Source organism: Nasonia vitripennis, chromosome 1, assembly GCF_009193385.2.
Source record: "Nasonia vitripennis strain AsymCx chromosome 1, Nvit_psr_1.1, whole genome shotgun sequence".
NCBI classification, from domain to species: Eukaryota; Metazoa; Arthropoda; class Insecta; order Hymenoptera; family Pteromalidae; genus Nasonia; species Nasonia vitripennis.
This window is the reverse complement of record NC_045757.1, coordinates 29,997,963-30,025,703: the sequence shown is the minus strand read 5'-3', so window position 1 is coordinate 30,025,703 and position 27,741 is coordinate 29,997,963. Positions and strand designations below refer to the sequence as shown.

Sequence of the window (27,741 nt, the reverse complement as noted above, 5' to 3'; positions counted from 1 at the left end):
ACTTATCAGGGGAGTAATGTAAAAGTGAACGTACCTTCTTCCGAATCGGTGTTTGAACTGCAAGTAGTTGTCTCCGTTGAACCGCACAGCTTGCTCGGCCACTTCTCCGCCCGAAGAGTCGTAACCTCCCATAACTGTAAAAAAGGCAACGTAATAATTATTCAGAAGAAAGATTGTACTGCTATACTACGATATTCAATCGACCGTATGAAACATTTACCAAAACTAGAAACTCTACAACAGTAAGGCACAGGAGAGAGAGACAGACAGGGGGTGGTTGGAAACACGAATTTGGAACTCTCTCGACTTACAGAATTCGCAGTTGATGCCGTCGTAGCCGTCTCTGCACTTGCAGAAGAAGCTGTTCAGGAGGGGGAAGCAAACTCCCCCGTTTCTGCATGGATTCGAATCGCTCGGACAGGGTAAGCCGTCGTAGATCTTGGTATTGTGCTGGGTGACGTTAACGGCGAGGTTCTGGTAAGTTTTCTCGTTCACCATCAGCCGCTGGACGGCTCCGTATAGGCCCGTCGTGGCTCCGGCCAACCTGTGCACCTCGCGCCAGTGTCTACGAATATTTGCGATTATTAATTTCGGAATTTATCGAGCGAACTTCGCTGGCATAGTTTGGCAAGAGGCCTATAACAATATTTGCTTCATCTTCAAATTCATTTCATCCAATTTAAAAAGTGATAACTAACGAGTCTTTTGACTCTGATCGCTCACCTCACACCGCCGATGTACAATGGCATCTCTAAATTGAGTTCGACCAAAGGACTACCGGAGAAGCCTCTGGCAACAGTGCCATTGTCCAGCCTAAGCAGACCTTCTCGTTCCAGTCGGCTGATCCTCACGCTGTGCCAGGTGTCAAGGCTTACAATGTCCGGAGAGGTGATGTTGGCGATGCCGCTGCCCAGGTTGAATCGAAACTCCAGCCTGCCTTGGACCAGGTTCAAGCTGATGAAGTCACCTCGGCCGGTGTTGAGTTGACCGTTGTACAAAAGTAGGCCGTCCTTGGCACGAGTTAGGAACCAGAGTTCGATCGAGAAGGTTCTGGCGACGCCTTCGAGACAGGTCAGCTCTAGGAAGCCGTCGCCCGTGAGCTCTGGGATCAGGAACTCCGTCAATTCGGCGTCCACTGTGAATAAAGGTTTGTAAATGATTCGTTCGATTTTTAAGGTGTCGTTTGATCGAGGTTTTGGTTTTACAGTTTTCGCAGTGGATGCCGGTTCTTCCCGGTGGACACTTGCACAGGTAGCCTCCCTCAGGAAGGATATCGCAGGTTGCGCTGTGATGGCACGGCTCGCTCATACAAGGATCCAGAGAATCTTCACAGTTCTTCCCGGTGTACTGTGGTGGACAGATGCACTGGTACTCCTGGTCGAAAGCCTCGTAGCCCTGATTCGTCAAACGATTATTCGTTAGCTAGGTTTCCATATTCAAATATTTAAGGTCTTACAGATAAATGTGCCCATACCTGGTGCTCATAGCTCTCTTCCTCGTCCAGGTCGTACTCGTAATCGCAAACTGGTCCTAGGCACATCTTCTTAGGGTTGTCAGGTCCGTTGTTTTTCCGATCTCTGGAGACCGGTCGGTCCAGACCACCGCAGTGACTTCCTTTACACTTGACGATATTCAGGTCGGAGCTGGTGCGTCGTTCCTTGCGTTTCCTGAGACTGCGTCTCTTGGCTCTAGGTCCAACCAGGCAATCCCTGCCCTCGCAATTCAGGTCTTCCTCGAAGATGGGCTGGCAGGTAGCGCCGTTCTGACAGGGCAGGTTGGCACATCCGTTTTCTCGGCACTCCTTCACGCGATAGGTCTCGATGATGTCCTTGTCGTAGCCGAGATGAAGATCGATCGGTACTCGATTGATGCGGAGCTTGCGGATGCAACCGAGGAAGCCGTGCGACGTTCCGATATTGTCGAATACCCTAAGAAAGAGTTTTTGTGTGTTAGGCTATATTGATGAAGAACGACTTCTAGAGATTCAGTTTTTCTTCGTATGCAGAACTCACTTGCTGTAGTTGGTAGGTATGTTGCCGATGAACGTGTCTTGATTCAGATCGAGGCTCTTCAGCATCCCTTCGCTCTGCCCGACGACTTCCTCGCCATCGTTGAATTTAAGAATACCGTCCTTGTGGTACCGCTGAGCAACGACTTTGTGGAACTCCTTCATCGACACTCGTTCTGGTGACGTCAGAATCACCGCACCGTTACCCAAATTGTACCTGAACTGGACAAATCTGAAATTTGAGACAGCGACAAGATTAAATATCTTTGCTTCAATTAAATACAGCAGCAGCAGCAGCAGCGAAACCTACCCATCGACAATGGCGAGCGACACGAAATCCCCGGTTCCGTCCTGCTTCTGCTGATCGTAGAGTAGTATGCCGTTCTCCGCGTAAGTCTTGAACTCCACCTCGATGCTGAACTTGTGGTAGGCGTTAAGCCGATTCATGCGCACGTAGCTCTTACTGTCGAAGGAGGCGACCTCGTAGTCCCGGCGATTGATCTCCTCGTCGCAATGAAAACCCGTGTAGTTCTCGCGACAACGGCACGTATACGTGGCGCCCGGCAGGTCGATACAGGTCGACGATGCGTGACAGGGTGACGAGAGGCAGGCGTGGAACTCCTCCGTCGGCGTCACTGGCGCGTAGTTTGCTGCAAGTCGAGTTTTGTCGTTGAGGCAATTGTGTGTTGTTGGATAGAGCGAGTTGCTTGGGCAATTCTTAAAACTGTTTGTTCTGTTTCGCAATGTATCAGCTACAACTACGAAGTCCGAATTAAATTTCACGCAAATAGAATGTCTAAGAGAATGAGTTGATTATAATCAAAGGTTAAGACATACAAATTACACAAATAGTAATTTTAGTAGAACGTTAATCAACGTATAACAGAAATTTTCGTTCACACATTTAGTCTACACGATCAGTGAATATTCAAATATCTCTCTCGCAAGAGCATCTTCTGAAAAAAAGGAATACAAAGCTTGAAATCTGCATAAGCATACAACCCCCCGTTCGAAGTATCAGAGTACAAACAAATTACATGTACATATATCGCGTAAATGCGCCAAAATATCGTGCTCGCATATAATTTAAAAGTCATTGTCGCCGCAGCGGCAGCAACGCGGCGTCTTACCTAAACTGGAGCAGTCCTGTCGGTCGCTGGTCTCGGCAAAGCCGTCGCTGCAAATGCACCGGCCGTTTATGCAAACGCTGTTCAGTATACTGCAGTCCTTGTCGTCGTTGCAGAAGTCGCCCAGCAGCGGCGTTACCACCCTGATGGTCGCGGGAGTTGGTCGATAAGCCGCGGCCGAACCTACATTCGAACCGACATCAGTAGGGACTTGATGAGAGGAGGATTGTTAAATAATCGACTGTTTCGTAAATTATTCATCGGCTTTACTCTAATACACTTGCGTCGTTAACACGTGACTTTCATGAATTATGAATTTTGGATTTAACTTTACTTGAATCTGACAAAATTGCGGGGAGTTTTCAAGAATAAAATTTTGTAATTTAAATTTCGATTAATTATCATCGGTCTGTTTTAAAAATTTTCATTTGAAATTACAATAATTCGATTTGGTTGGAAACGCCGATTTTAATTATGAATTACCTCAAAACGTTGTCCCGGAAATTAAATTTGCATTAATGAATTAATTCCCTTCGAGGAATCAGATTACACAAATATATTCTCGGAAATGTTTATACCTGATTAAAACAAATTGAACAATTTGAATTTACAATGATTGGGTGGATATCACGCAACAGGAATAAATGTTTCTTGAATCTTTAATTAAATTACATACACGATCGCGGAATTGATAAATTTGGCATCACTAACCGTGTTTGAGATTCTTCTTGTCAACGGGTATGGTTTCTTGGTGCGCGCGATTCGTATAGTAGAGTCGGGCATCGGGTTCCGGCACCATCAAGTGCCTCGTCGACTTGGATAAAGGTGAAATGGCAGCAGCCGGTTGCGTGTAATGAACAGCCGTGAACCTCTTCACCGGCGAGTCCGTGTTCGTTATCGAATTGTCTGAAAAGAGAATTTAGACGTTAGTGAATGATGAACAAGTAATCGATCTCAGAAAGGGGAATAAAATTTTGAGGGCAGAGAGACTACTTTTTTCAGTGAATGATTGAAAAAACTCAAATATAATTTTATAAAGACGCTCTTGACAGTTACTCGTACTATGTTATTCATGTACGTATCACAAATGTACAGACATTATCTCATAATATATTTATGAAGATTTGAAGTAGGCTTTTTTAAATTATATGCTACAGTCTTCATATTGGAAAAGATGCGATATTATGTATGACGCCGACGATAAAACGTATATACGTATTTAAAAATAAATAAAATTCATCGTGCAGCACATACTCTGCGAAGCAAATCCGTCATTATATTAGAACATTTCTTGAACCGTTCGCAAAGTTCTAGAGCTTCAGGAAATCGATTTTTGAGTTATAACCTTATAGAATCATTTTTAAGATGAAACTTCCTCGACTCGACCGCTTGGAACTTAATAGATAGGATTCCTCTAGAATATTACGATGTTCGATGGAGTGGCTTGTTCATCAAATTATCTAGTTTACAGATCAAAATTGCATTATCGAAGATATTCTGGGCTCGGAAAAGTATTATTTATCGAGAATCCAATGGATACATCGAACTCGGAGAGATTGCGTTCCCAGAATAAGAAAGCGATATCCGAATGCTTCTAAAAGCTCACCGCAGCTATGCTATACGAGAAGAACAGATAAAAAATTTAACCTTATTCGAAAAATCCAACGTATCTCAGAAAAACTTTCTGAAAAACAACTAGAGGATGCATAAAGAAGAAACAACGAAAACCAACACGACGTGAGAATCTTGAGAGCAGAGGCAGAGGCGCTACACGTATATAGGCGCTTCTCGGTTATAAAGCAAACACCAATCGATTTGCTGCCAATGAAAGGATAATCGTTACGCACCGGCATTTGCAGGTAAATGGAACCGTACTGGTCTCTGGCTTCGAGATCGAGACGACGGATAAGATAAAGCAAAGAAAACAGTAGCGACGGCAATGGAAGGAAATCTTCGGGCAATGAATCTTAATCCACTGCTTGTCGACGGAGACTACGGCAAGCTTTGACTGTTTTTGTTCATGGCTTGAGATGAACGTTGACGATTCAACCTAGCTTTATTTAGATGTTGTTTGTTGGCTGTTGCCAGATCGATAGAGCAGTAGGATAAGAGCAGCGCTCGTTTTAAAATTCCAAACTTTTTAAGCAAAAGTTTTTTACAATTCTTTCATGTGTATTTATAATATTATGTAAAAGCACATATATAATCGCGTGTATTAAGCGGATTATAATCGAATTTATTTGGCGAAATTAACGAATCGGAATATGGTGGCCGGCCATATTTATAAATATTCAATGTGTTCTCGAAAAGGCTTACACGTATACTCTGTTGATTTTTTATTTTGATATAGATTAATTAATTGGGTTCATTAGGTATCTTCTTTTTATATTTGCTTTTTATATTTGCTATTGAAATATACATTGAATCTAAAGAGAAAAGCGGTTCTCACTTTACGAGGCGTAAAGTAACGAGCGTTTATTAATAATATTAATAAAATATCATAAAATTGTACGAATCTCAATTTAAATAAAATTCGATTGTATCTAGAAATAGTACCTATTCATTCAATAAATTATCAGCAAAATGAATAAAAGTTTTGAAATATAACGATTTTTCAGCTCGATAAGTAATAAAATATTGAAAGCGTAGAAAGAGCTTTTAAGAACCTTTCAAGGAGTGTTGAATTCAAGCACAACTGCACGCAGATCCATAAAATGCAAAAATTATAAAAATTAGTCAATATGGCAGCCAAAAATTGATCTCACAATAACAATAGTCGATAAATATTCTCAAAGAAATATCGACCTCGAAGCCAGCCTCTCGAAATAGTAATCCGAAAAATTGAATCGAATCCCCGAATAATATTCGTTCTCTACATCCTCGGCCTGCCATCAACTCCTTACCCAACGAGATAGCCACCGAGCAATGATGTACCGGTCATGTATTTTTCAGGCGTAATTGCGACGGAATTTCATCGACCAGTCCGTCTCTCCTGCGCACATGTATACCTATATATACACACCACCTACGGCCACTCTCCGAAGCTTCCGTTCTTTCTTCATCCGTGAGCAGCAGCTCCAAAGTGCCCGGGGAACTGGCCTTTTCCGTAATCCAATTTGTGTTTAACTTTCTCGCGGGACGCAGCAAAAGCAGAGAAAGACAGGCGCGAGGGGGTGGGAAACTTTTAAAAGATTGACTCGCCTCCGGCTTCAACGAAAATCCATTGGGGGAGAGGGGCAAGAGTCGAGGAAGTAACGATTCGCGAGTTCAAATCGTAAATAAAATGTAAATAAAGACCGAGGGGGGAGGGGGGTTGAGTGAAGATAAAGCTGCTCGCGCCTAATGCACTCGGACAGGTGTAGGGAACGATGCTCCATTTGGAAATTGCGCAAGGGGGAAGAGGAGGGAAAAAATTCGCTTAATTCGTTGATCAGTCGACGCAGCGCGAGCAAGTTTTGATTGCTTTTGTCGGCGGCTATTTTCGTGAATCGATCTTTTGAGAGAGCCAGGTCCCCCTGTATACTATGGAAACGAAGAGAGCTTGTAGCTCGATCGGCTCGGACTGAATTGAATTACGGATGCTGAAAAGAGTTCACCGCTTGCCAGTCGATTTAAATAAGGTCTGATGCAGTAATACGGTAAATTAAAATGCTTAGCGAGAGTTTTCTGCCAGAGTGAATGCGTGCGAATCAACAAGCGTGAAAGAAATCGCCTCTAAACGAAATTTAATTTTAGACACGTTCGCTCTCTGCTAAAATTAAGTTTATCGTAGTTCAGAAGCGATTTCGTTTCAGCAAGACGGTTAGCGCGTTGTTACCATCGAAAAAACAAAAAATCAAGCATGGATGTCACAATATAAGGTATATGTTAGTCACCATAAAACCAGTCAATATGATCCGTACAAATGTGAGTACTTTATTTCTTTACACAATATACATCTCGATCTGCGTCGAGAAACCGTTGCGCTAAAGCACTAGAAACATCATGGGTATTGGCAAAAGTTGCTATAATAAAATTCTTATATGCATATATCCACCATCTTCGTCCGGTCGAGATGTGATGGTTGGCACGACGCTGATCGGAAGATCACGTGTACGATTCGAAAATCCGACCGATCATCGTCGCCAACAGACCACATCCTGACCCCGCTATTAACACCATCATTGAAGCTTCGAAAAAAAAAGTTAGTCCAAACATCCTACAAAGCCCCTAAGTCATGATCCTACAACCCCCTATCCCGTCTCTCTGTCCTCTCAAGGTCTGATGTCGTTGGGTCGATGACCCACTGATCCCATCTTGCGGCTCTCGGACCCACCTCGGCAATGGCCGAAGGCCTGGGTTACGACGTCGGTTTGGTAGCGGCAGGCGTAAAGCCTGAGCTCGCACTCGTTGTCGTAGGTCTGGCCGTCGCTGCCGCAGACCGAGATGGCCGGTGTGTCCTCGGGACAACCCGGTGGGCAGATACACTGGGGACCTCCGATGCCTCCGATGCTGGACTCGGAGCAGTGCGCTCCTGCGTAGCACTCGAGCTCGTTGCAGCTCGCTGGTATCGGCAGGACTGCATCAGCTGAGGATTCGTCAATCCAGATTGGAAGTTTGTTAGAAAAGTGTCAATTGTTTTAACGAGTGGATACTATAATCATTGTCATGAATGTGGTTGTTAAAGAATTGAAAATGTGTATCCTCATCGGTGTGAACTCCAACCACATCCATAGAGAGCAAAGTATTCGGAAAAGCTCGACTCGAAGCCGAAAGAAACTTGTCGTATAAATGTAAATTCCTCGAGAAGACAGTACCTAGCTGACATCCTCTGGGAGTCAGAATCTTATTGTGATCGGCGCAGATCGTGCACTTCTGTCCCTGGATCTTGGGTCTGCAGACGCAGAAGCCCGTCATCTGTTCGCAGTCCTCGCGAGTCGATCCGAAGAGCGAGCAGCCACAAGCTGGAAAAAAGATCGCATCGAGGCAAAATTTTAATCTCCATTCATACACGTCGATATGTGCGACGACGACGGATTCTTTCTGTCTCTCATACGTCGTTGCGAGTCATGCGATTATATATTCATTTCTACGCGCGCAATTCCTCTGAATTTTTCGGAGAATGCGAGCTTTGAAATTCGAAAGGTAAAGCTCAGCATTTTCGGAAAAATTTCGAGAGTACATATCGATGTACGAAATAAGCTCCTTACGAATGCAACCCTTGACGCCCTTGCCGACTTTGGACAGGCCCCAGTAGCCGGGCATGCATCTGTCGCACTTGATTCCTCCGACGCCCGGTCGGCACTCGCACTGTCCGGTCTCGGGATCGCAAGTGTCCGACAGACTTCCCAGTCGATTGCAGCCGCACTGATTGGGACAACCAGCTTCGTCGGGACCAAGAGCCGCGGTTTTGCCGTCGGGGCAGCAGCCGTGATACGAGTCCTCGCACCTCGATGATTGCATGCCTGCGGGCAGGAGAACGTTTCGGCTCGATTATTCATGCGAATGTTTGAATTAACACAGCGAAATTGAATTATTCGCGAGTGCGTCGATATTCGAGTTCACGAATAATAAATTCCGATTGGAAGTCGTTTACTCAAAATGTAAAAATTTGAAAAAGGAGAGACGTTAACGATCGTGGCTCACCTTTCTTACAGCAGCGCGCAAATCTCGGCGTTTGATGGCAGTAAGTGTGGCTTGGGCAGTCTCGACGGTTCGGTCCACTGCCGCAGTCGTACTCGTTGCCCTCGGAGTCGACGAGGGGCTGCTCGCCGTTACACGGTTTCGCTTCCATACCTATGCACACACAGAGAGACGTGGCCGGACGTTATGGTAATGTTTGAGCAGAAGATTAGAGTGGAAATTTAAGTAATTGATGCGCGAATAGAACGGAGATTAAAACAGAGTCATGAAATTAAAAGGCAAGCACAAAGCGTTAGTAATCGAACCTTGGCAGATCTCGAGCGGTCTGAGCCTGAGCTCCTGCTGCCTCTGACAGGCCTGCATGAGCATGTGGCACTTGCTGGCGTAGGTGCGCATGTCGCTGCCGCAGACGGGCTTCATGTTCTCGGGCGCGATCGAAGCGCAGTCGAACTTGCAGCTGCAACGGGGAAACTTGTCGGGACCAAGTTCGCAGGTAGCGTTAAAGTCGCAGTGGATGTCGCGACAGGCCTCGAGTTCAGGACTGCTCGTCACCTCGGATGAGGTTACTAGCCGGGTTATTGATGGCGTTGACATCGTTGCTGCGAGGGGGGAGGGTATTTTGTTTTGTTAGTTTTGTTAGTCGGACGCTTTTATGGCAAACTTTTTTTTTCGAATAAGTAGAGGTTTCGTTAGAAGATTGAAAGAGCACAATCACCGCGATAAATCGATATCGTAAAATATACTAACTCAGAGCAGCAACGGGGAATCCAGCGCCGCATTCGCCGTAGAAGATGACGTGAAGCCCGGGCTGGTTCGGTTCGCGTTGGCAGGCGGCTTTCTGCAGCTCGCACTCGCTGGCGTAGGTCTTGGTGTCGCTGCCGCAGACGTAGTCACCCGTCGGCTCTGGACAAGTCTCCGGACAGACGCAGTTACCTGCCTCGCAACGGGCGCCGTTCTCGCACTTTATCGTGCTGCAGAGCTCTGTAGGCGAATAATGAGTGTCGATTTGAAAATTGTATCGGGTCTGACCGGTTCTCGATTTTACTACTTGTGGTTTTTCGTAAGGTAATATTCGAGATTGAAAAGATGAGAGGAAGACTTTACGCAAGATAAATTATAAGTTTTATGCTTACCGCAAGCTCCCTTATAGTTGACCACGATGAGGGTTTGGTCGGCACAGGAAGCTTTCTTCAGTTCGCATTCGTTCTCGTAGGTCATCCCGTCGGAGCCGCAAACTTCGTTCGAACTTCCAGACTCCTGTGCCGCATCCATCAGAGAAATGAAATATTTATGAGTGCGTCTATCGAGGGAATCTCTGCTTGGGCTACGATTATATCGGATCGAGAGCTTTCATTCGGATGGAAATTCGAGAATTATTGCGTTTCACCTGAGACACTGTCCTCGCTATAACTTAGTACATCTTCAGCTCAATCATCGTAAAAATGCACAAAACCGGCTCGCGAATCGCTCGGACGCAGCGCTACTAGCAGCTACTTGTTGCGCGCGAACTCGATCGGCTGCAAAAAGATTAGCGTGAGCGAAAAAGCCGAACTTAATTAGTCATCCATGCCGGCGTACACGCTTCGCAAGCTCTCGCGTTATTAGCGCGAATGATCGAATCAAGCTTTCGCCTTGTGCCGTAGTGTAGTTTCGCTCAATCGTATACGTATATTTCCGGACTGTATCGTATCGCTACTGCGCTAGAAATTGATTCTCGGAATCGTTTGTGTTACGAGCTTTCACTTTGTATAATATAATTCGATGTATATACACCGCCTATTGTATTATTAGCGCAAAATTTGGTTAAAAACTTTCGAAATTACACGTATAAGCGCAATCCGCAGACTCCAAAAAGACAAAGCACGTCAAACTGAAATTGCCAGACACACTCTCTGGCCTCGTTTGTGTGTGCGTGTGTGTGTGTGTGTGTACCTTCTGCCACCAATAACGATAGAGCCAGTCAGACGTGTGCTCGACATCGAGGGGGGTGGCACGTACGCACAAGACTTTCAGTCCCTGGCTAGAGAGAGAGAGAGAGGGAGAGAGAGAGAGAGAGAGAGAGAGAGAGAGAGAGAGAGAGAGAGAGAGAGAGAGAGAATGGCATGTACGCGAGGTCTCGTATTATTCCGCCCGAAATCTAATTGGAATTTGAGGTCACCGCGGCGGCGGCACACACGCGCTTCATGTGCGTTCGTATTGTTCTGTAAATTAGGCTTAATGAAGTTATTAATTGCTTGCTGCGCTGTACCGTCGTGTGTGCGTCGTCTATACGTTGATGTTTTACGAGCGGCTTGTGGACCGAACTTTTCGCTCCGCTGGTTGATTTGAATTTCGCGCAAAAATATCGCCAATTTTGATTTTATAAGAGCTCGATTGAGCGAAGAATGCAATTTGTGCTCTCTTGTTGAAACCGAAAATTTCTTACTTAATCGAAAAATAACTATCCCTCGTTGGTGAATTTTGAGCCGTGAGCTACGAACTTAATTTTCCAAGTTTATAACGCAGCTTGATTTAATTTTCCGCGAGACCCTCGTTATAAATACTCAGCTTCTTGCTGCTAAAGCAAAAATAAATTAGCAGTAGGAAAAAAGAAGAGGGAGTAAATTTTTGTTTCGAGCTATACATTCCCGAGGGCTGCTCGCGCGTAAACTGTAGCAATTGCGCCGGTTGTTCGCGTTCAATTTATTGTGCGCGCCCGGAAGATTCTCGGTCGACTATTTGCACGAATCTCGTACGGATCAGCTGAGCAGAGACTCGAGGGCTCTTAAGAGTATACCGATGTGGCTGTCTCGTGAAATCGTCATCTTGGAACTTTTTTTTCTTCTTATTTGACATCGAGTGGGTAACGATTGTTTGGCTCAAACGTCGGATGTCAAGCGAGATTCTAGTTCATTTTTCAGTCGAACACCGGTATAATACTCAATATTACAAGAGTACTCGATCGAATGTAATTTAATTAACCGAATGTAATGTAATACAGCGCGTGTTTGGTATCGAATAACGCATGGATAAATATTACCGTAAAATAAATAAATAATACGCGTGCGAATGCGTGAACACGGCTTTAATTCGTAAAGAATTCCAAGAAGAAAAAGCAGAAATTTGATTTACTCTTCGTTTAAATAGAACTCGATCGCACTCAAACGATAAATCCCATAAAAATTCATTCGCATCGTTTCTAATCGAAGTGTATGGTAAAAAACGCTCTCTTTTTTCCGTAGTCACTGCACGTATGCTAGGAGACGAAAAAAGCCGCAGCTGTCGGTAGCAGCGTATATCAAAATAATAACCATCCGTTTCAGTCAATTTGCGTCGAGTTTATAGCTCAGGCTGATGCGAGTCAAGACGGTCATCCTCGAAGGCAGAAAATATCCGAAGCCGAGCGGAGTGGATATTATTGGAGCGTGCAATCAAACGCGAGTGTCTTGTTCTCTCTTTTCTCGTTTGTTTCGCTCTTCTGAGTGGTATCGGCTGGATTTTATCTTCGCGGAAATCTGGGAGAGCAGATATCATGAAAGTTCCAGGTGAAATTCGTCTGATTTTCTGCTTTATACGTGAACGCAAAACGTATAAATAGGCTATTGTTCGATTGTACACGTTTCGTTCCCGGAACGCCCGCTGTTTGTTTTGCAAACTTTTGTTCCAATATTATTAACCGATACATTCTGCTTCTTGTTCGTGTTTCTCGGTAATCTGATAAATTCTTATGAAACTGGATTATTATATACTCGTTCGATAAAATCGCTTTTTGAGGAAATATGAATCGAAGATACAGCTATTGGAAACGTTCATCTAAATTATCCGACTCACGGCGTCGAGTCAGCGAAGCTCATCGAGATAAGCTTGATCGTTGGAAACGATATATAAGCGAGATATTCAAATAACGGCTAATGCGGAATTTCCATCGACTCCGCCCATAATCATCATCACCGCCAGACTATTAATAACAAATCGAATAAGGATCAATGAGCCGCACCGATGCGCCGAGTTCTCGACTCGTCACTCCGCGCAAACAGCTGCAATCAGGTCACTGGTGTATTTCAGGTGAAACAAGCCGAGAAATGATCCTGAAAGCTCCGAACAAAATGAATTTTACTCCCATACTTACCATCTCCTCGCAGTTGTCGGGACAGACGCACTTAGCCTCGCCACTGGCGTCGCTCTCGCACCTGGCGTAATGCTCGCACTTCATGTTCTCGCAGCCGTCTGTAAAATAAAACACTTGCATTCGTCGCTTCTTGCTTCGATCGATATCTCCTTCCTTCTCGCATACGCAATGTCATCGCAGAAAGTGGATCGAGGGGTCGCTGACAAAAATTCATCCTCACTAGTTAATCTCGAAAGCTCGACTTGGAGCGGAATTAATCGAGTCCCATCGAAAAGCTCAATACCGAAGACCCGAGATTACTCTTAATCTCCAGGAGAATTCATCGCGCCCTAGAAAAGCTCACTCGCGCAAGCTCCGCACACACGAGGGAGCCGCGGGAGAAAGTGCGAGAAGAGCGTGTCCGACCTCTGGAATCGGATGCAGAATAACGGGGCTCCGGCGCATGCATATGCAGCGCGAGACCCGAGTAACAACTTATGAGTCGTATAACGAGTTCGCTCGCTCTCCCTCTGCGTGTGTGTGTAGCGGGATGATGCTGCCCTATAGTCGAGTCGAGATATGCATGAGGCGGCTGCCTGGGTTTTAATCTAACGGAGCATTTCTCGCGCATACGATGTTTTGCGATTGCGGATAGCAGGAGAGGAGAGAGACGCTCGGAATTTTTGATTCTCTAGCGATTTCATATGCATACACCGCGAGCGAGAGAGAGAGAAAGATCTTTCGCGGTTGAGAATTCGATTTCGACTTGCAATACCGAAAGCTTAAGCGATGAAATAATCAAAGCAGCGCATGTCGACGGGGCAATAGCGAAGCATATACACACGAGAGAGGTGTGGTGCGGTGTATGAGAGAAGATGTATGCGGTAGAGCTTATACCCCGGATCATCGAGAGAGATGTTCAGCGCGGCAATGTTTGCGCGCGTTGCGACGCGGGCAACGGCGCCGCAGTTATGGGGGATAAGACGAGCAAAATATAGGCGCGAGCTCTGTGTATAAGCGCGAGCAAGAACAACCGACCGCGAGCGCCTCGTCGTCGTCGTCGTTAGGCGGATCTCGATGGTTAAGAACCTCGTCACGTCGAGCAAGCGAGAGGGAGATTTTGTACCCCTTGGATTATGCATCATCGAGAGCAGGACCCGCCGCAATTTCTCGCTCGTGCGTCAAATTCGGACTGATTTTTTTTCTCCTGCGGCTTCGGAGCAGTGTGATTTTGTCGCATGGCTTAACCGCCATTTGCTCGAGAAATGTATACGTATAATACGTTTGTTCGGATAATGATTCGGACTGTACGATTCACTATTTCGAGGGCATAAGGTGCAGAACAAAGCAACTATATATAACGCAAGCACGCGATAACTCGCGGGAGAAAATTGAAAGAAGCTTTCTCGCTTGTATATTACACGTGCGCCGGCCTCGTTTATGGAAATCGCCGGTTTCTCCCGAGCAAAACAAGTGAGTGACACCGCAGCAGTCTCTCACTCTCAGCTCCCACCCGCCCGATCCGCAAGTCGACTTCGCGACTACCCTCTACTCCGTGTATATAGAACTACACATTCTACATCCTCTCCCCGGAGCTGTTGTCCGCTCGAGGCTCATTTTCAACGCAAATCCACGCATTTACACGAATGCAAATGTCTGCGGGGCTGTATATACGCCTCTCCAGCTGTGGAGAAGAAGAAGCTCGAACAGTATTCGGAGGGCCTCTCCCGCTCTAGTACTGTTTCGCGGCAGGAAGCTCTATAGCCAGGGCGCGATTTGCATGCGGAGGAAAAAGATGAGCGACCGGCTGCTGCCGCTATAACGGCTCTCTCTCTCTCTCTCTCTCTCTCTCTCTCTCTCTCTCTCTCTCTCTCGCTGCTGCGAGTTTCTTCGATGCGGTGCGGGAGCTTTTTTTCCGGGATACTTACGGCACGTTATATATGACTTTGAGTGATTAATGCCTAGTTTATATAGCGTGAGAGCGAGGGGGGAAATAAAGACGAATAAATAATAATTCCACGCCAGAATTCGCAGCTTCGTTATTCAAAGTTTAGGCTGCACGCGGCGGCGCGTAATTATTCACGCACAATTTCAAACTCGCGCGCGCGGCGAAATACGAAAATTTCCGCGAAGTATAAGAGCTTCATAAAACCCTGATTTGAGCTTCATAAAACCCTGGCTGTGCATGAATTATTCCGCGGTCATCAAGTGTTTATTCAGCTATCGGATGAAAAATTCATTTTCATCGAAGCGCCGGATCAAATGTGTCCCCTGAAAATCAACGGTGATACGAGCTGGTTGTTAAAATTACGTCGAAAAAGGGAGGAAAAATAAAACGGATTCCCCGATGCACTTTCCAGTTGTATTTCGCGCGGGATGGACTTACTGCACTGCTCGTGGTAGAGGATGCGAATCTCGCGTCTGTGTTGGCAGGCCTCGAGGCGGAGCTTGCACTCGTTGCCGTAGCTTATACCGTCGTCGCCGCAGACAGGCTTGAACTCGCCGCTGCACTTGGGACACTCGCAGGTCGCCTCGTCGTTACTGTTCTCGCTGCACACTGCACCCCATTGGCAGATCTGTGAAATTTTTTTTTTTGGTTGTCGCTTCGTTTTGATTTGGTTTGGAGGTGTGGATGTATCTCTCTCTTTCTTTTTCCTTTTCTGAACTTTTTTTATTTGCACAAGAGTCCCGTTATAGAATTTAATTAAAAAAATCGTCCATATTAATTAAGACAATTTGGAATAGCAGGAGTACGGAAGGCAAAAAATAAAAAAAAACAGCTGCCAACCATCCGCATGAATTATACACGCATCTCCTGCCATTTCTCATTAGCCAGCTAACTAAGAAAGCATCATGAAATTACTTCGCCGTCTCGCGTCTACGACGTGTCGAGAATCGCGTATAGTCTCGCTATCGCAAAGTGACACTTTAATTTTCGTCTCGCACAACTAGTACGGTGACGGCGTCTCGAAAATAAACATCCCATGCCCCTTTTCGAAACTGGAACAACGGCCTCGAGAAGCTGTCGGGGTCAAGCAGTTATACGGTCACGCGGAGGAAAAAAAAACGGGTCATCGATGAATTCTTATGGAGGACGTGCGAAAAGGAAAAAATAAAGCAGGAACGCTATAGACGGCGTATAAAAAGGCAGGAGTAACGCCCGGTGTATATAACTGTCGTAATTGGCGCGGTATACGGCTACGCTTTTCCCCCATTTATTTCTTGATTCCAGGTTGCAGTCTTGTAGGCGAAAGACGAGACTCTCTCGCGCGCGACCTCATTATCCCGAGCTTGTCTCTCACTTTCTCGACGATAGCAGCATTGCGATAATGACGCTGTTGAATTATCATTAAGGGGATAAGAAATATCGCCGCAAAGGAGCCGCGACTCGAGACAAGGGGGATGGCTCGGTAGAGAGTAACGCCGTTTTCGCGATTGGTCGCGCTCGCGTATATTGCTGTGCTTTAATTAGAGAGATTTTTTAAAAAAACGTAAAATATACAATAGAGGATTAGAAAATTAGAATCAAATACCCGCTTAATCCTCCGCGATCACGGAAGAGCTGTTAGCCGGCTTTGAGAAATGATCGTAAATACGTTCGGTTTAAAGAGTATCCGGTGACTGAGGAGCTTTGACGCTCGAGAAAAGCCCTCGCGTCGCCTCGACAGTTCAGTCACTCTCCCGCATGTAATCGAGTCGCCCGCTCGATTGCCATTCGATTTTCGAAGGCGCGCGAGCTGCGTCCCAGGAGAGTAGGGGAATTTCAATCAAGCCCTCGCTCTTTGAATCCCAAGAAGAAATTAGAAGGCGCTAAATAATTTTTTTCTCCGAAGCAACGAAAGAGAGAGGGAAGGGGAGAGGAAGAGTGTCTCAAACCTTTTCGGAGCAGGGTCCCTTGGAGCCGCAGGTGCCGACGTAGGCGAGCCCGATGTTGCTCCTCGTGGAGCAGGCCTGTCTCTTGAGCTCGCAGAGCGAAGGATAGGTCGTGCCGCCTCGGGCGCAGACCGGCCTCATTACCGGTTCGCACTCCGGGCCGCATTCGCACTTGGCGATGCCGTAACGATCGATCGCGCACTGCTCCTGCGGACCGCATTTGGCGCCTTCGCACGGGTTCGTCCCTGTGTGCAGAGATAGAGAGCCAACCGGCCGACGTCAAACTCACTGTGTACGTGTCTGTCGAGCTTCTTTCGTAAGATATAAATATCGTATAATATCACGTGTGTGCGCGTGTACTTTACCTTGCGTAACGTTGGACACTGTATGAAGAGTAGACGGTTACATTTCGATTCTACCCAACCCCCATTATTCCCACTTCCAAAGAAAGTCGTATAGTCGGTTAGAGCGTATAAGCGTGTTAGTATAATACCAGTCGTAAGTTTGCAACGAACTACGCTTTTGGGTTAAGCATACAGCTATACGAGTATATCGCGGGAGGAAATATAAATAATCGATGGCTCCCGATAATCCGGCGTACGCTCCTTTCTAAAAATCCTCCCGCAAGAGTAGCGCGCAATGCATTCTCGAACTAATCAAAGCGCCGTACTTGTATATACAGCGAGTTCGCCCGATACACGCGATCGAAATTCAATTCGTTCGGTACAGCTCCTTTGAAAGCCGTATAGGTATATACATGCGCGCCGATAACGGGGGACACGAAAAAAAAGTAAAGCCGAAGGCTAGAGCAAACTTTATGCGCATTATTAGGAGCCATCGATGCAGCCCCCTGCATCGCATTATCGAAATCCAATGACCCAGCATCGGCGGTGTGTTGTAGCGTGTATATATATATATATATATATATATATATATATATATATATATATATATATATATATATATATATATATATATATATTACGTCGCGAGGCTGGGCTATATAATACACCGTCTCTGTAGATACACGCGTGTATTTGTAGGGGGGTTCATAGATATAGCTATAGCGAGGCTCACCAGAATTGCAGGCGCCGCTGGATATCATGCGTAGCTTATCGTGGAGTCGAGAGCGGCAGGCCTCTTGGAGCAGCTCGCACTCGTTCGAGTAAGTTTTGCCATCGCTGCCACAGACCGGAGAGATTTCAGGGGCGCATTGTTCGCTGCACCGGCAGACTGGCTGCCTCGAGGCCTCCAACTGGCAGACTTCCGGCTCGGTGCACTGCACGCCTGCGCAGGGATCTGCAAAGAGAGAAACGATTCGATTATACTCGATGTTTTATCGCTAGAGTCGTGTGTGATTGTGTACGAAGAGCGAATAATCGCAAAACTCATCTCGTTTAAAGATTGTTCGTTTGACTCTCGTTTAACGGCGCAGTATAAGATCCTCGTTCGAAATCGCTGCCGTATAATTGGCGGAACGCGCGCAAATCCGTGTATACACGGCGAGGAGAAACAATCTCGCGACATTAACGACGCTCAATGTCGCCCGCCGGGAGAATCTCATTATCCATTTTCTCGCGGGGCGTTGACGTTTTCCCGAGTGCAATTATCTTTCTTCGGCTCGGGCCGTGTATACGGCGTGTCTTTACGATGGGAACGAGGACGACGACGACGAGATTGCCGAGAAATTGCGCGAAACTCGCGAGTGCAGCAGCAGAGAGAAAGACAGTGATTAATAACCGCGGTGCGAGAGCTTGTAACCAATATCGTCGACGACTGATTTATATATATATATATATATATATATATATATATATATATATATATATATATATATATATATATATATATATATATATATATATATATATATATATATATATATATATATATATATATATATATATATATATATATATATATATATATATATATATATATATATATATATATATATATATATATATATATATATATATATATATATATACACATACACACGTATGCTTGCGCGCGAAAGCTCGAGGATAGGAAGGATTGCGAGATGATTGCGCAGGGCGACACGTTTTTTTGCTGTAAACAAGGCTGTAATTGTATCTCGAGAGGACGCTTGATTGCCGAGATATTCGTCGAGAGTTTCGTTTCTTCTCAACGAGTTTTCGGTGATGAATCACGCGGCGAGATTCATTTTAAAACCCTATACCGGCACTTTTCGATCGACGTCCGATACCGCGCGTAAGTAACGTGTAAGTCCAAGCAAAAAGACATACGACTCGTGGCGAATCGAGTTGCGCACAGCGGGCGCGGTATATATATCTACGGCTCATCCGGAAAAACCGGAAGCCGCCATTAAAATCCTACCCCTAACTCACCCCCTCCCCCCTTGCCGACAAAGGAACGAGCTCACCTTACCACGTAGTCCAGCGTATATAGCATCTTTAAAATCGCAGCGTCTAGCGATATTAGGCAAAGTTATATCGGACGCGCAAGCTCTCCCCCTATACCGCCCCGCAGCGGAGCTTGAAGGGAAGATTCGCGGAAGGGCCTGTAGACCGTCAGATTAATCTTCGCCGCGCGAGGAAGGAAGTACGGATTCCGTTTCCCGCGGCCTCTGCACGCTTCGCTAGGGTAGTAGCTTTATGTATAAGTATACCTATAGACCTGTGCCCTCTCTCTCTCTCTCTCTCTCTCTCTCTCTCTCTCTCTCTCTATCTCTCTCTGGCTCAACGTTACAGTCCACTGGAGCGGCTAAACTCCTTTCGTTGCTCTGTCTGTGTGCGAGTGTATGCAGCGGATACGCGTTGAGTCGTAGTCGGAGTGTGTGTATAGCTAGCTCGACTAATGGAATTTCGCGTATTCGGCTTCGTTTCGCGGTGTACGCTGCGACGAAGTCGTGCGGCTTCTTCGCTCTTTTTCGGACGCTTTGAATTTACACCTGACTTCTCGTACATTGTTGCTAACTTCGTCCGCGCGGTGGGACGCGGTTCCTCGAATTTTCTTCTTCGCGGTAAAATTAAAAAGTGGAAATTCAATCGCGTTAAACACACGTGTGTCCTCTAAAGCACAAAGGGAAATTTTAAGGCGTGTATATGAAATAAAAAGTCGAGGAGGCGATATAGCGAACGTACCACGCCTTCGTCTTCTCAACTTTCAATTTGCCTCTCGCGTCTGCGGCTATATATAAGTTAGCCGGGCGAGTTAAAGCGTCTCGGTTGCGTTATAATGCGCCTCAGGCTCTATATACTCTTTCTCTCGCTCGGGCTCTCGTACAAAGGGTCGCGCTCTCGAGCGATAAAAGTGCGTTTAAAATTCTCGCGCCGAAGCCCTGCAGCTGCGAGGCGATTGTTTCCCTTTTTTTCTCTCTCTCTCTCTCGCTCGTTTCGTCGGAACCCTTCGAGAGTTTTTCCGAGCTGTTTCTTTTTTGCCAGTTTTTTCGTGATTTTTCTTTTATTCCGTTTTCTCGTGATTTCATCCTCCTTTTTTTCCATGGCGGCTCTTTTGTTTGCTATTTCCACGGCTGTTATTGTTGAGGATTACTGAAGGGGAAAATGGGAAAGATCCTTGAATATAAGTGAAGCATTGTGATGCGGCTTATCTTTTGAAAACGGAATTCATGTTTACGGAGAACGATTGTTGCTTCGAGTAACGAAGCATTTCGAAGAATTTACTCGGTATTATTTACCGAACGTGTATAACACAATATTTTATCAATATTTATGAATGCTTCAAACAAAAGCACAATGACGAAAGTCGCCATCCCTTGATCCCCGTGACTCGTTTTTTTATCCACTCAACCTCGCACTAATCTCCAAAGTTTCCTCAAAACTTTCTCGGTCGTCTCTGTCCCTTATTTCGTCCCTGTCATACTCCCTCGACGAATCTACGAACGATCTTATACGCGAGAGTCGTCCTAGCGAGTTACCGCGCTTTCGCCAGTGGACTATAATGACGACGATAATCGAGTCGCATTATAAAGCTCCGTTTTATACATAAAGCCGCGGAGACTCCTTTCGAACTCCTTAAAGTTTCTTTTTTCACTTCCCGGCGCGCCGATAAGTCCGCGCAGGGATTTTTCATTTTTTATCGCATAAAGCGCTTTCTATTATACGAGGGCAGGGAGAGAAGATTAATACATCGTCGCTCTCCCGGCTCTTTCCGCCATTAAGATAATCATTAATTTCATCTATAATTAGCGGTATTAATGGTCTGATTGGGAACTGGCTCGAAAGTTTCGCGCGCGGAATCTTTTATTGTGTTATTAATAAATGTCGGATAGCGAAGTTTTCAAGAGACCGCTTTTTTCTCCATCTATGAAATCTGCCGCGGCGCTATTAGTATAAGAGATTTCAAAGTGTAGTTTGATGTGTGCGCTTTTGAGGAAAAAAATACGAAACTGTGTGCGTGATTCCAAGAAAGAAGCTATGGAACACAGCTTAAGGACTACTCAGCCGCATATTTCCTTAATGCCGTACAAGAGAGCGCGACGCGTCGGGCTGATAAATATTTATCAAGTCTTAATTAATGGTAATGTGGCTCGAAGCGTAAAACGCGCGCGGCCGCACTTACGGAACTTCCGAACTTTCCGCGCACGCGCATAAATATGCATTTAGATAACGTTCCTTCTTTTTCCACTCTCTACGGTGCGACATTCGAAGGGCTGCTGTATTTCTAAAGGAGAAGAGCTCGTTCAGTAGAACTGTCAGGAGGTCTTTGGCGACGACGGCGTCCGTTCTTTTTTTTCCTCGAGTCGTCGCGTCTTGACCCACTTTCTATGAGGAAGAGGGAGCGAGCTTTCTTTGGCTGCCGATGCGTTTGCGAATTTCCGATGACGTTCGAGCTTCGCTGCGCTCTGGCATGTTTCTGTTTCTTGCGATGCTCTTTTTACTTCGCGTCGGATGCGGAGATGGAGATGGTTCGAGGGTCAATTGAGCCGAGTCTTCGCAGTGAGGATGTATTTTTTTTCTTTTTCGGTTAATCTTTTATTTTGTCGTGTGTTCATAAGTATAAATCAAATTTTTTACTTGTGTAAAGCTTGTTGAAATTATTCAACGGTTTAACTTATAACGATGGTTTGATATTGATTTTTTTAAATTCGAGCTATCGAAGTCGTCTGGAGTCACCTCGCGCTATAAATTCGCTATACCCCGGGGACTATTAAAAAGCAATGCGTCGCGCCTCCATCGCGGCGAGTAATATTCTTAATTAAAAAAAAGATTCCTGCAGCTGCAGTCGCGGCGTTCGCTACTTTCAATCTGAATAATCATAATGCATTAGACGATCGAGCACCTTTTTGAATAATTAATAATCGGCCTCGCAGTTACGGAATTCCGAGTAGAGTCGGATTTATGTACATCGAGGTTTGAGATCGAAAATCCGCGATTATGTAAAAAGAGATTGATTATTATATAATCATAATTAGAAAGAACTTGAATAATTTCCATCGAACGCCAAAACGTACATTACAAAAATATCTCCGATGATCGAGTATAGAATAGACACTTAAACGTCACCGGCAAGAAAGCATCGTAAATTTTATAAAATCGCATCGTATCGAACGATCATTTTTCAACTGTCTCGTATAAAGTCAGTTTACGTTCGTTACGCGAAACCGCGCGAGCTTTCTCCTTACCCCTTTCAAATCCGTCCGTCCGAATAAACAAATTGGATTTTCTCGAAACAGTCTGCCAACATCGAGATCTCGTCCGATGCGAGCGGTATTACAATTCCCGCACCTATCCACATCAACCTAACCGTTAATCACGTGTCGGTTCTACAGGCCCAGAAGAAAGAGCCCTTTTATTTGCGGCAAGTCTTGGTCGGCGCCGAATGTAGTACAAACTTGGCAGGCGTTTAATCAACCGAGTGGTAAAGACAAATGTTTGATCAGACAGGTATAGTGGCGCGGCGGCGGCGCCCATATACGCGCTCTGCAGTCGAACAGTTGCAGCCCGGTGCGCCGCGACGAGCGACGTGTTTACTTAGGATTAGGAGAGTCCCTGCAGCGCATTGCTACGCTGCTGGCTCGACGATCCTGATGCGTGGACTCGCTGCAGTCAATATTTTTTTGCAAAGCCTTCCGTTCGTCTGACGAGAGGATTTGCTGTCGGATGTGAAGTCGGATAGAATTATCTAGTTGATATCAACCAGTTTCATTATAGATTTAAGCGTAAATAACGCGTCTGACCTAAACCGATTGTTTCTACTTACGAATGAAATTGACTCCTTTCATTTAAAAATTCGCGCATTCGTTTTTCATTTAATATCGTTTCATTTTCTAGTGTACTCACTTTCTAAGAGTTCTCAGGCAAAAAAGCAAACGTATTCCTTAATAAGACTCCTAGAACGCATACTCACATTCCAACTTATTTTCAGCTTCCTCGGCCTCGTCTATATACATGTATATATACCTTCTCGTTGCGTCTCACCGGGGTATCTGCGCTGCACACGCGAGATCCCCCGGGATTTCGGACGTTCGAGGCGCGCGCGCGAGACAGAGAAAAAACGAGGAGAGAAACAAACGAGACATGCGCCGAGGATGCGCATAACGAGGCAGTTCGCTCCAGGAGATTAGCCCTTTAGCGTCGAGCCTCGGCTCGAAAAATTATACGCCGAGTGGCAGGCTTAATGAATTTTCCTTCGCGGCGCTATGCGCAGCTCGTATTTTTTTTTCATCCGTATACGTCCCTGACCTCCGAGCTGCTGCAAGTAACTTTTTTTTTCTTCGCGAGTTGAGAGATGCCAGAGGATACACAGTGTACGCGTATGGGGACGAAGGGATTATGATTTTTTTCTTTATTTTTTAATCAAGAGCAGCTTGATTTTTTGCGAGACGCCGAGCACTTTAACTGCTCTTAAGCGACGCGAGTTTGCCCCTTTCTATGGATTTATGTTTAGCGCGAGCTTTTTTTCAGCGCTTGCGACGCGCTTCGTTTGGAGGCAGGGGATACGAAGTTGATGAAGTTTTTTATGAACTGATTCGAGGGAAATCAAATCTTATACTCGCCTTGTATACAGTGGAATCGAGTAGAGAATAACGATGAACCGCGCGCGTCGATTTCGCCCGCGGGCATATAGAGCAAATAGCTCGTATCGTCGTCCCACGATCGCGAAATTTTCCAAAAATATTCGAAATACGCGCGGCGGGCTCGGGAAACGCTGAAAAATTCGAAAAATCTCCCCCAGCTAACTTCAGGCGAGACACACATCCCTCCTTCCTTCGCCAGCTCTCGAATACTTCTCGCATTCGGTCCACGTTCAAGTCTCTCTCTCTCTCTCTCTCTCTCTCTCTCGCTCTCTCTCTCTCTCTCTCTCTCTCTCTCTCTCTCTCTCTCGACTCCGTCTTCGTTGAGTCTTCGCCGGCTGCGTCATCCTGTATTCTCCCTGCATTTAACTCGGCTCGCGCGCGACACATTCGTATTCCTCGACGCCCCTCTCTCTCCCTCTCGGGTCAGCGCTTCGCGCGGCTGCTGCCAATACCCGACGAATGGCCGACAATCGCCGCGGCTAATTTGTCATTGTCTCTCTGCGTCTCGTGGCGGCGGCGTCTATTTTGCCGTAATTCCATCGGTTGTAGCGACGCTTGCGGGAATTCAACAAGCCGTGAAAAACGACGCATTAATGGCGTCGATGCGAGGAAATTTCAATTGTTGCCAGAGATATTGCGCGCCCGTCGAGGGAAAGGGTTATACACGGGAAGCGGTTAGCGGTTTGAGCGCGCGCAAGCTTGCCCGAATGATTTTTGAATTTTTGCGCGTTTGATTTCGGATACATGTAGGTAATATGTGCGCGTTGTGAAGTGCTCTAGCGAAATGGTGATACCATTGCGCTGATGCACGTTGGAACGTATTAGAAATTGAAAATGCACTCCATCAAAGAATAAACAAAGGAAAAACCCACGCCGAGAATCGCATCACTAACGAAGCGGGAAAAATTGAATAGTATAGCATTCCCCGGCACGTTTCAGTGATCAAAAACCAAAAATAAAAACAATTTCCATTTTTAGTCCTCTTTTTCCTCCACGAATCGTGCATAGATATCGTCCCAGGCTTTTTTCCGGCAGCTGTGTGCAAGCGTATAGTCGTTCAGCAGCGTCGGCGCCGGCAGCTCGCACCTGTGCTTGCAGCAGTGTCACGTATACCGCTCGCTCGCTCGGCAGAGAATACGAGAAATTGGTTTTGGGGACATGTAACCTCCCTTATTGTGCGCCGGCTGAATAATAGCCTTCGATACAGGAGAGGGCCCCGGCGGCGCTGCTGTAGCCCGCCGCCGCTGGGGAAAATCTATGGCCTCGATACATTACATTTTCGCGAAATATCCATATGCGCCGACTGCCTCTGCTTCTCTCTCTCGGACCTTTATAATACGAATGTTTCGCCTCTATTTTTACAATCGCCAGACTCGGAAAGTATCCATCAAGCGGTCCTTGAACTACCTTCCTATCTTCCTCGCTTTTTTTCACGTACAAGCGACGGTCGCGCATAATGGAGCGGATTTGCCCATTTTGAAATATCATTCGCGGGGAATGTTTACGGCCGATGATAAATCGCGGCCTCATCAAACGCTCGCCGGATGTATGAGTAAGGGCCGCGAGCGATCGTTCCTGAAATGGTTTTAAATCAAGGCTTATCGGCGTTTAGATTTAGAGAAATATACGAATAATCGGATTCGGTGCGTATTGCGTTAGGGGAATAAATTAGCGCTGCGGTGAGCGCCGATTCTGCCTGTTTGCTCGACGGGAGTGAATTTGCCGAGGAATCGTCGATCTATGCACGCTGCGCATTGGGGATTTACTGGCTAGAGCCGGATTAGAATCCGCTTTGTTCGCATGTATGCTGTTGTTTACTTCGATGTTATGCAGAAAAAAGTATAACTTACCGCACTTTCCATGGAAGGCAACTGTGATGTTTACGGCCCGAGTGCAGGCGACGCGATTAAGCTCGCAGAGACTCGGGTAATCCACGCCGTCGGAGCCACAGACAGGGCCGGCGCCCTCGTGATCTCCGAGGCTCGGACACGACTCCATGCACTCGCACTTGGCCTCGGTGCCGTCGCGACTGCGCACGCAGTGCGAGCCTAGCGAGCACTCGAGCTTCTCGCATGGGTCGGCTTTTTCTGAAACAGAAAGGGCAGAGGCGTCGTTGAGTCGAAAGAGGGTTGCGTGGTTTGCCGAGTGGGGAGAACAGCTATATGGACTTTTCTAACGTCTCGTCGCTATATGACACATAATAGAGGGGTACATTTAATCGACGACGATGGTAGTTGTTGTCACTACCTGACGGATAAATGTAGCAACTCCTGGCCAAGTTCGTTAGCATAAAAACAACGGACAGCGGTTGGAACCTCATCGTTCCTCTCGGGGCGACAGCCCTCGCTCTATTCCTGTAACATCAGCGTGCGTATCGATGATGATGATGATGATGATTAAGAAAAGAGATCGACGACTCATACACTGGCCGATATGCAACTGGATAATCGCACTGGATGCAACGCTAGTCCATTAAAAGGCTCTCGCAAAGGATTATCGCGCTATTGGTGCGCGGCTAATGTAACATTTAGCGCATCGAGGGCTGATGATGCACACACACTCGGCTCAGGATCTGCGACGCCACAATTCGATTATTAAAACCACCGAAATCGTCGGCCGCGCCGTAGCGCAAATTAAGCGATTAATTATTCGAACGATAAACGCGCCCCCAGCTTGGGTCAATGGCACGTGGTGCATCTTTCCGCCGCAATTACGTTGATGCAATATTGAGTGTGTCTCTCTGTCTCTCCTGTATGTAGCATAAATCATGCAAGGGGTGGAGAAATTGCGAGGCTGTGTCGTATATTTTCTGTGTATTAAATTTGTTACCGCGTGAGTGCGGGATGCGATTAATTATCAAAGCGTGCAGGTGATGCCTTGGTTTGATCAAGCCTTTTTTGAGGCAGAACAGGTGGGGTTTGAATTTGGGAGAGGGTTCGACGACTCGTGCTGTTCGTTAATAAGTTTTTGAAACGCATGCTTGAAATAATTTCTATCAAGTTGTCTTGGTAGTGTCACGTTTATTTCGTTAGAAGTATCATTTAATGCAACTCCTGCTCGAAATCAACCAAACTCGTTTATTACGCTCTGAATTATTAAAATATTGAAATCAAGCTATACATCATTATAACCTCCCAATTCAATAAACCTGCATCGGAACAAAATATTATACGAAAACCACACATCGAGCAGCCGGAGAGCCTAAGTCCTCTTGGTCCGGATCCATCACGGAAGCTCCCGGAATTTCGCGTGTGCCCGGCAATTTCCCCCGGCCAGCTTGAATAATTCAACGGCACTGCGGAGCCGGGCCCCGTCGCTCCCGAAAGTGGCTAGTTTGGATTAAGTTAATTAACAATTACGGAACTTAACTGAGGTAATTCGAGTTGTCGCGCATGTTAGTCCCCGGAATGAAATGTGTACGCAGCTTGATGGCTTCGCTGCCTGCCGACCACTTAAAGGCCGCGCTTCCAACCGCTAATCTGACCTCACTCGACTTCTCCGCTTCTCTCTCCCTCTACTAATTATTCTTTCGCCTGAACTATCAGGTTCAAGTTTTGCCGAGAGAGGAAGGACCTGACGATTCTGCTCTGAGCTGCTTTCGATCGCTCGTGCGTATATGGCTACGTGGAACGACTATCAAAGTGGATTTTGATGGCCTCTGTCGGTGATCCCGAGGATAATGATATCTCATTGTTGCAATACCTCGAGCGCGCGACTTACTTTTCCTCGGTTTAACGAAGCGCTATTCAATTTTAAGTAGAAACTCCTCGAGTTTGGTCGGACGTAAACTTTCTTGAGTTTTCGAATAAATTGACTCAAAAACAAGAAAAAAAACACCTCAACGCTCTCCTCGTCAAAGCGCGTTTCGGACATGTTTTACAAGCCACCCACGGCTCCGGCTCGCAATTACACGAGATTCATACGCGTCGCGGCGCTCGTAACGGATTTCGCACGCGCCGCGCGGCAAACGGATGCGTCAGCGTCGCGGAAAGAGAGCTGC

At 46.1% G+C, this 27,741-nt stretch overlaps 1 protein-coding gene across 6 annotated transcripts in view; it reads right to left on the bottom strand.

Annotated features, from left to right (window-relative positions):
* LOC100678116 (agrin) overlaps nucleotides 1-27,741 on the bottom strand; it is a 341,408-nt gene that overhangs the window by 3,581 nt on the left and 310,086 nt on the right. For all 6 annotated transcript variants that reach the window (XM_031921406.2, XM_031921407.2, XM_031921402.2 and 3 more), the window contains 21 exons: nucleotides 25,592-25,828; nucleotides 17,795-18,016; nucleotides 16,721-16,962; nucleotides 15,231-15,420; nucleotides 12,866-12,963; nucleotides 9,891-10,014; nucleotides 9,505-9,738; nucleotides 9,063-9,356; nucleotides 8,761-8,910; nucleotides 8,325-8,579; nucleotides 7,932-8,078; nucleotides 7,451-7,702; nucleotides 3,847-4,041; nucleotides 3,139-3,318; nucleotides 2,319-2,658; nucleotides 2,013-2,240; nucleotides 1,475-1,928; nucleotides 1,206-1,395; nucleotides 724-1,135; nucleotides 312-565; nucleotides 35-134 (listed from right to left, as the gene is read on the bottom strand). In XM_031921406.2, coding sequence (XP_031777266.1) covers nucleotides 35-134; nucleotides 312-565; nucleotides 724-1,135; nucleotides 1,206-1,395; nucleotides 1,475-1,928; nucleotides 2,013-2,240; nucleotides 2,319-2,658; nucleotides 3,139-3,318; nucleotides 3,847-4,041; nucleotides 7,451-7,702; nucleotides 7,932-8,078; nucleotides 8,325-8,579; nucleotides 8,761-8,910; nucleotides 9,063-9,356; nucleotides 9,505-9,738; nucleotides 9,891-10,014; nucleotides 12,866-12,963; nucleotides 15,231-15,420; nucleotides 16,721-16,962; nucleotides 17,795-18,016; nucleotides 25,592-25,828 — 4,798 coding nt within the window. The remainder of the gene's footprint in view (nucleotides 1-34; nucleotides 135-311; nucleotides 566-723; nucleotides 1,136-1,205; nucleotides 1,396-1,474; nucleotides 1,929-2,012; nucleotides 2,241-2,318; nucleotides 2,659-3,138; nucleotides 3,319-3,846; nucleotides 4,042-7,450; nucleotides 7,703-7,931; nucleotides 8,079-8,324; nucleotides 8,580-8,760; nucleotides 8,911-9,062; nucleotides 9,357-9,504; nucleotides 9,739-9,890; nucleotides 10,015-12,865; nucleotides 12,964-15,230; nucleotides 15,421-16,720; nucleotides 16,963-17,794; nucleotides 18,017-25,591; nucleotides 25,829-27,741) is intronic.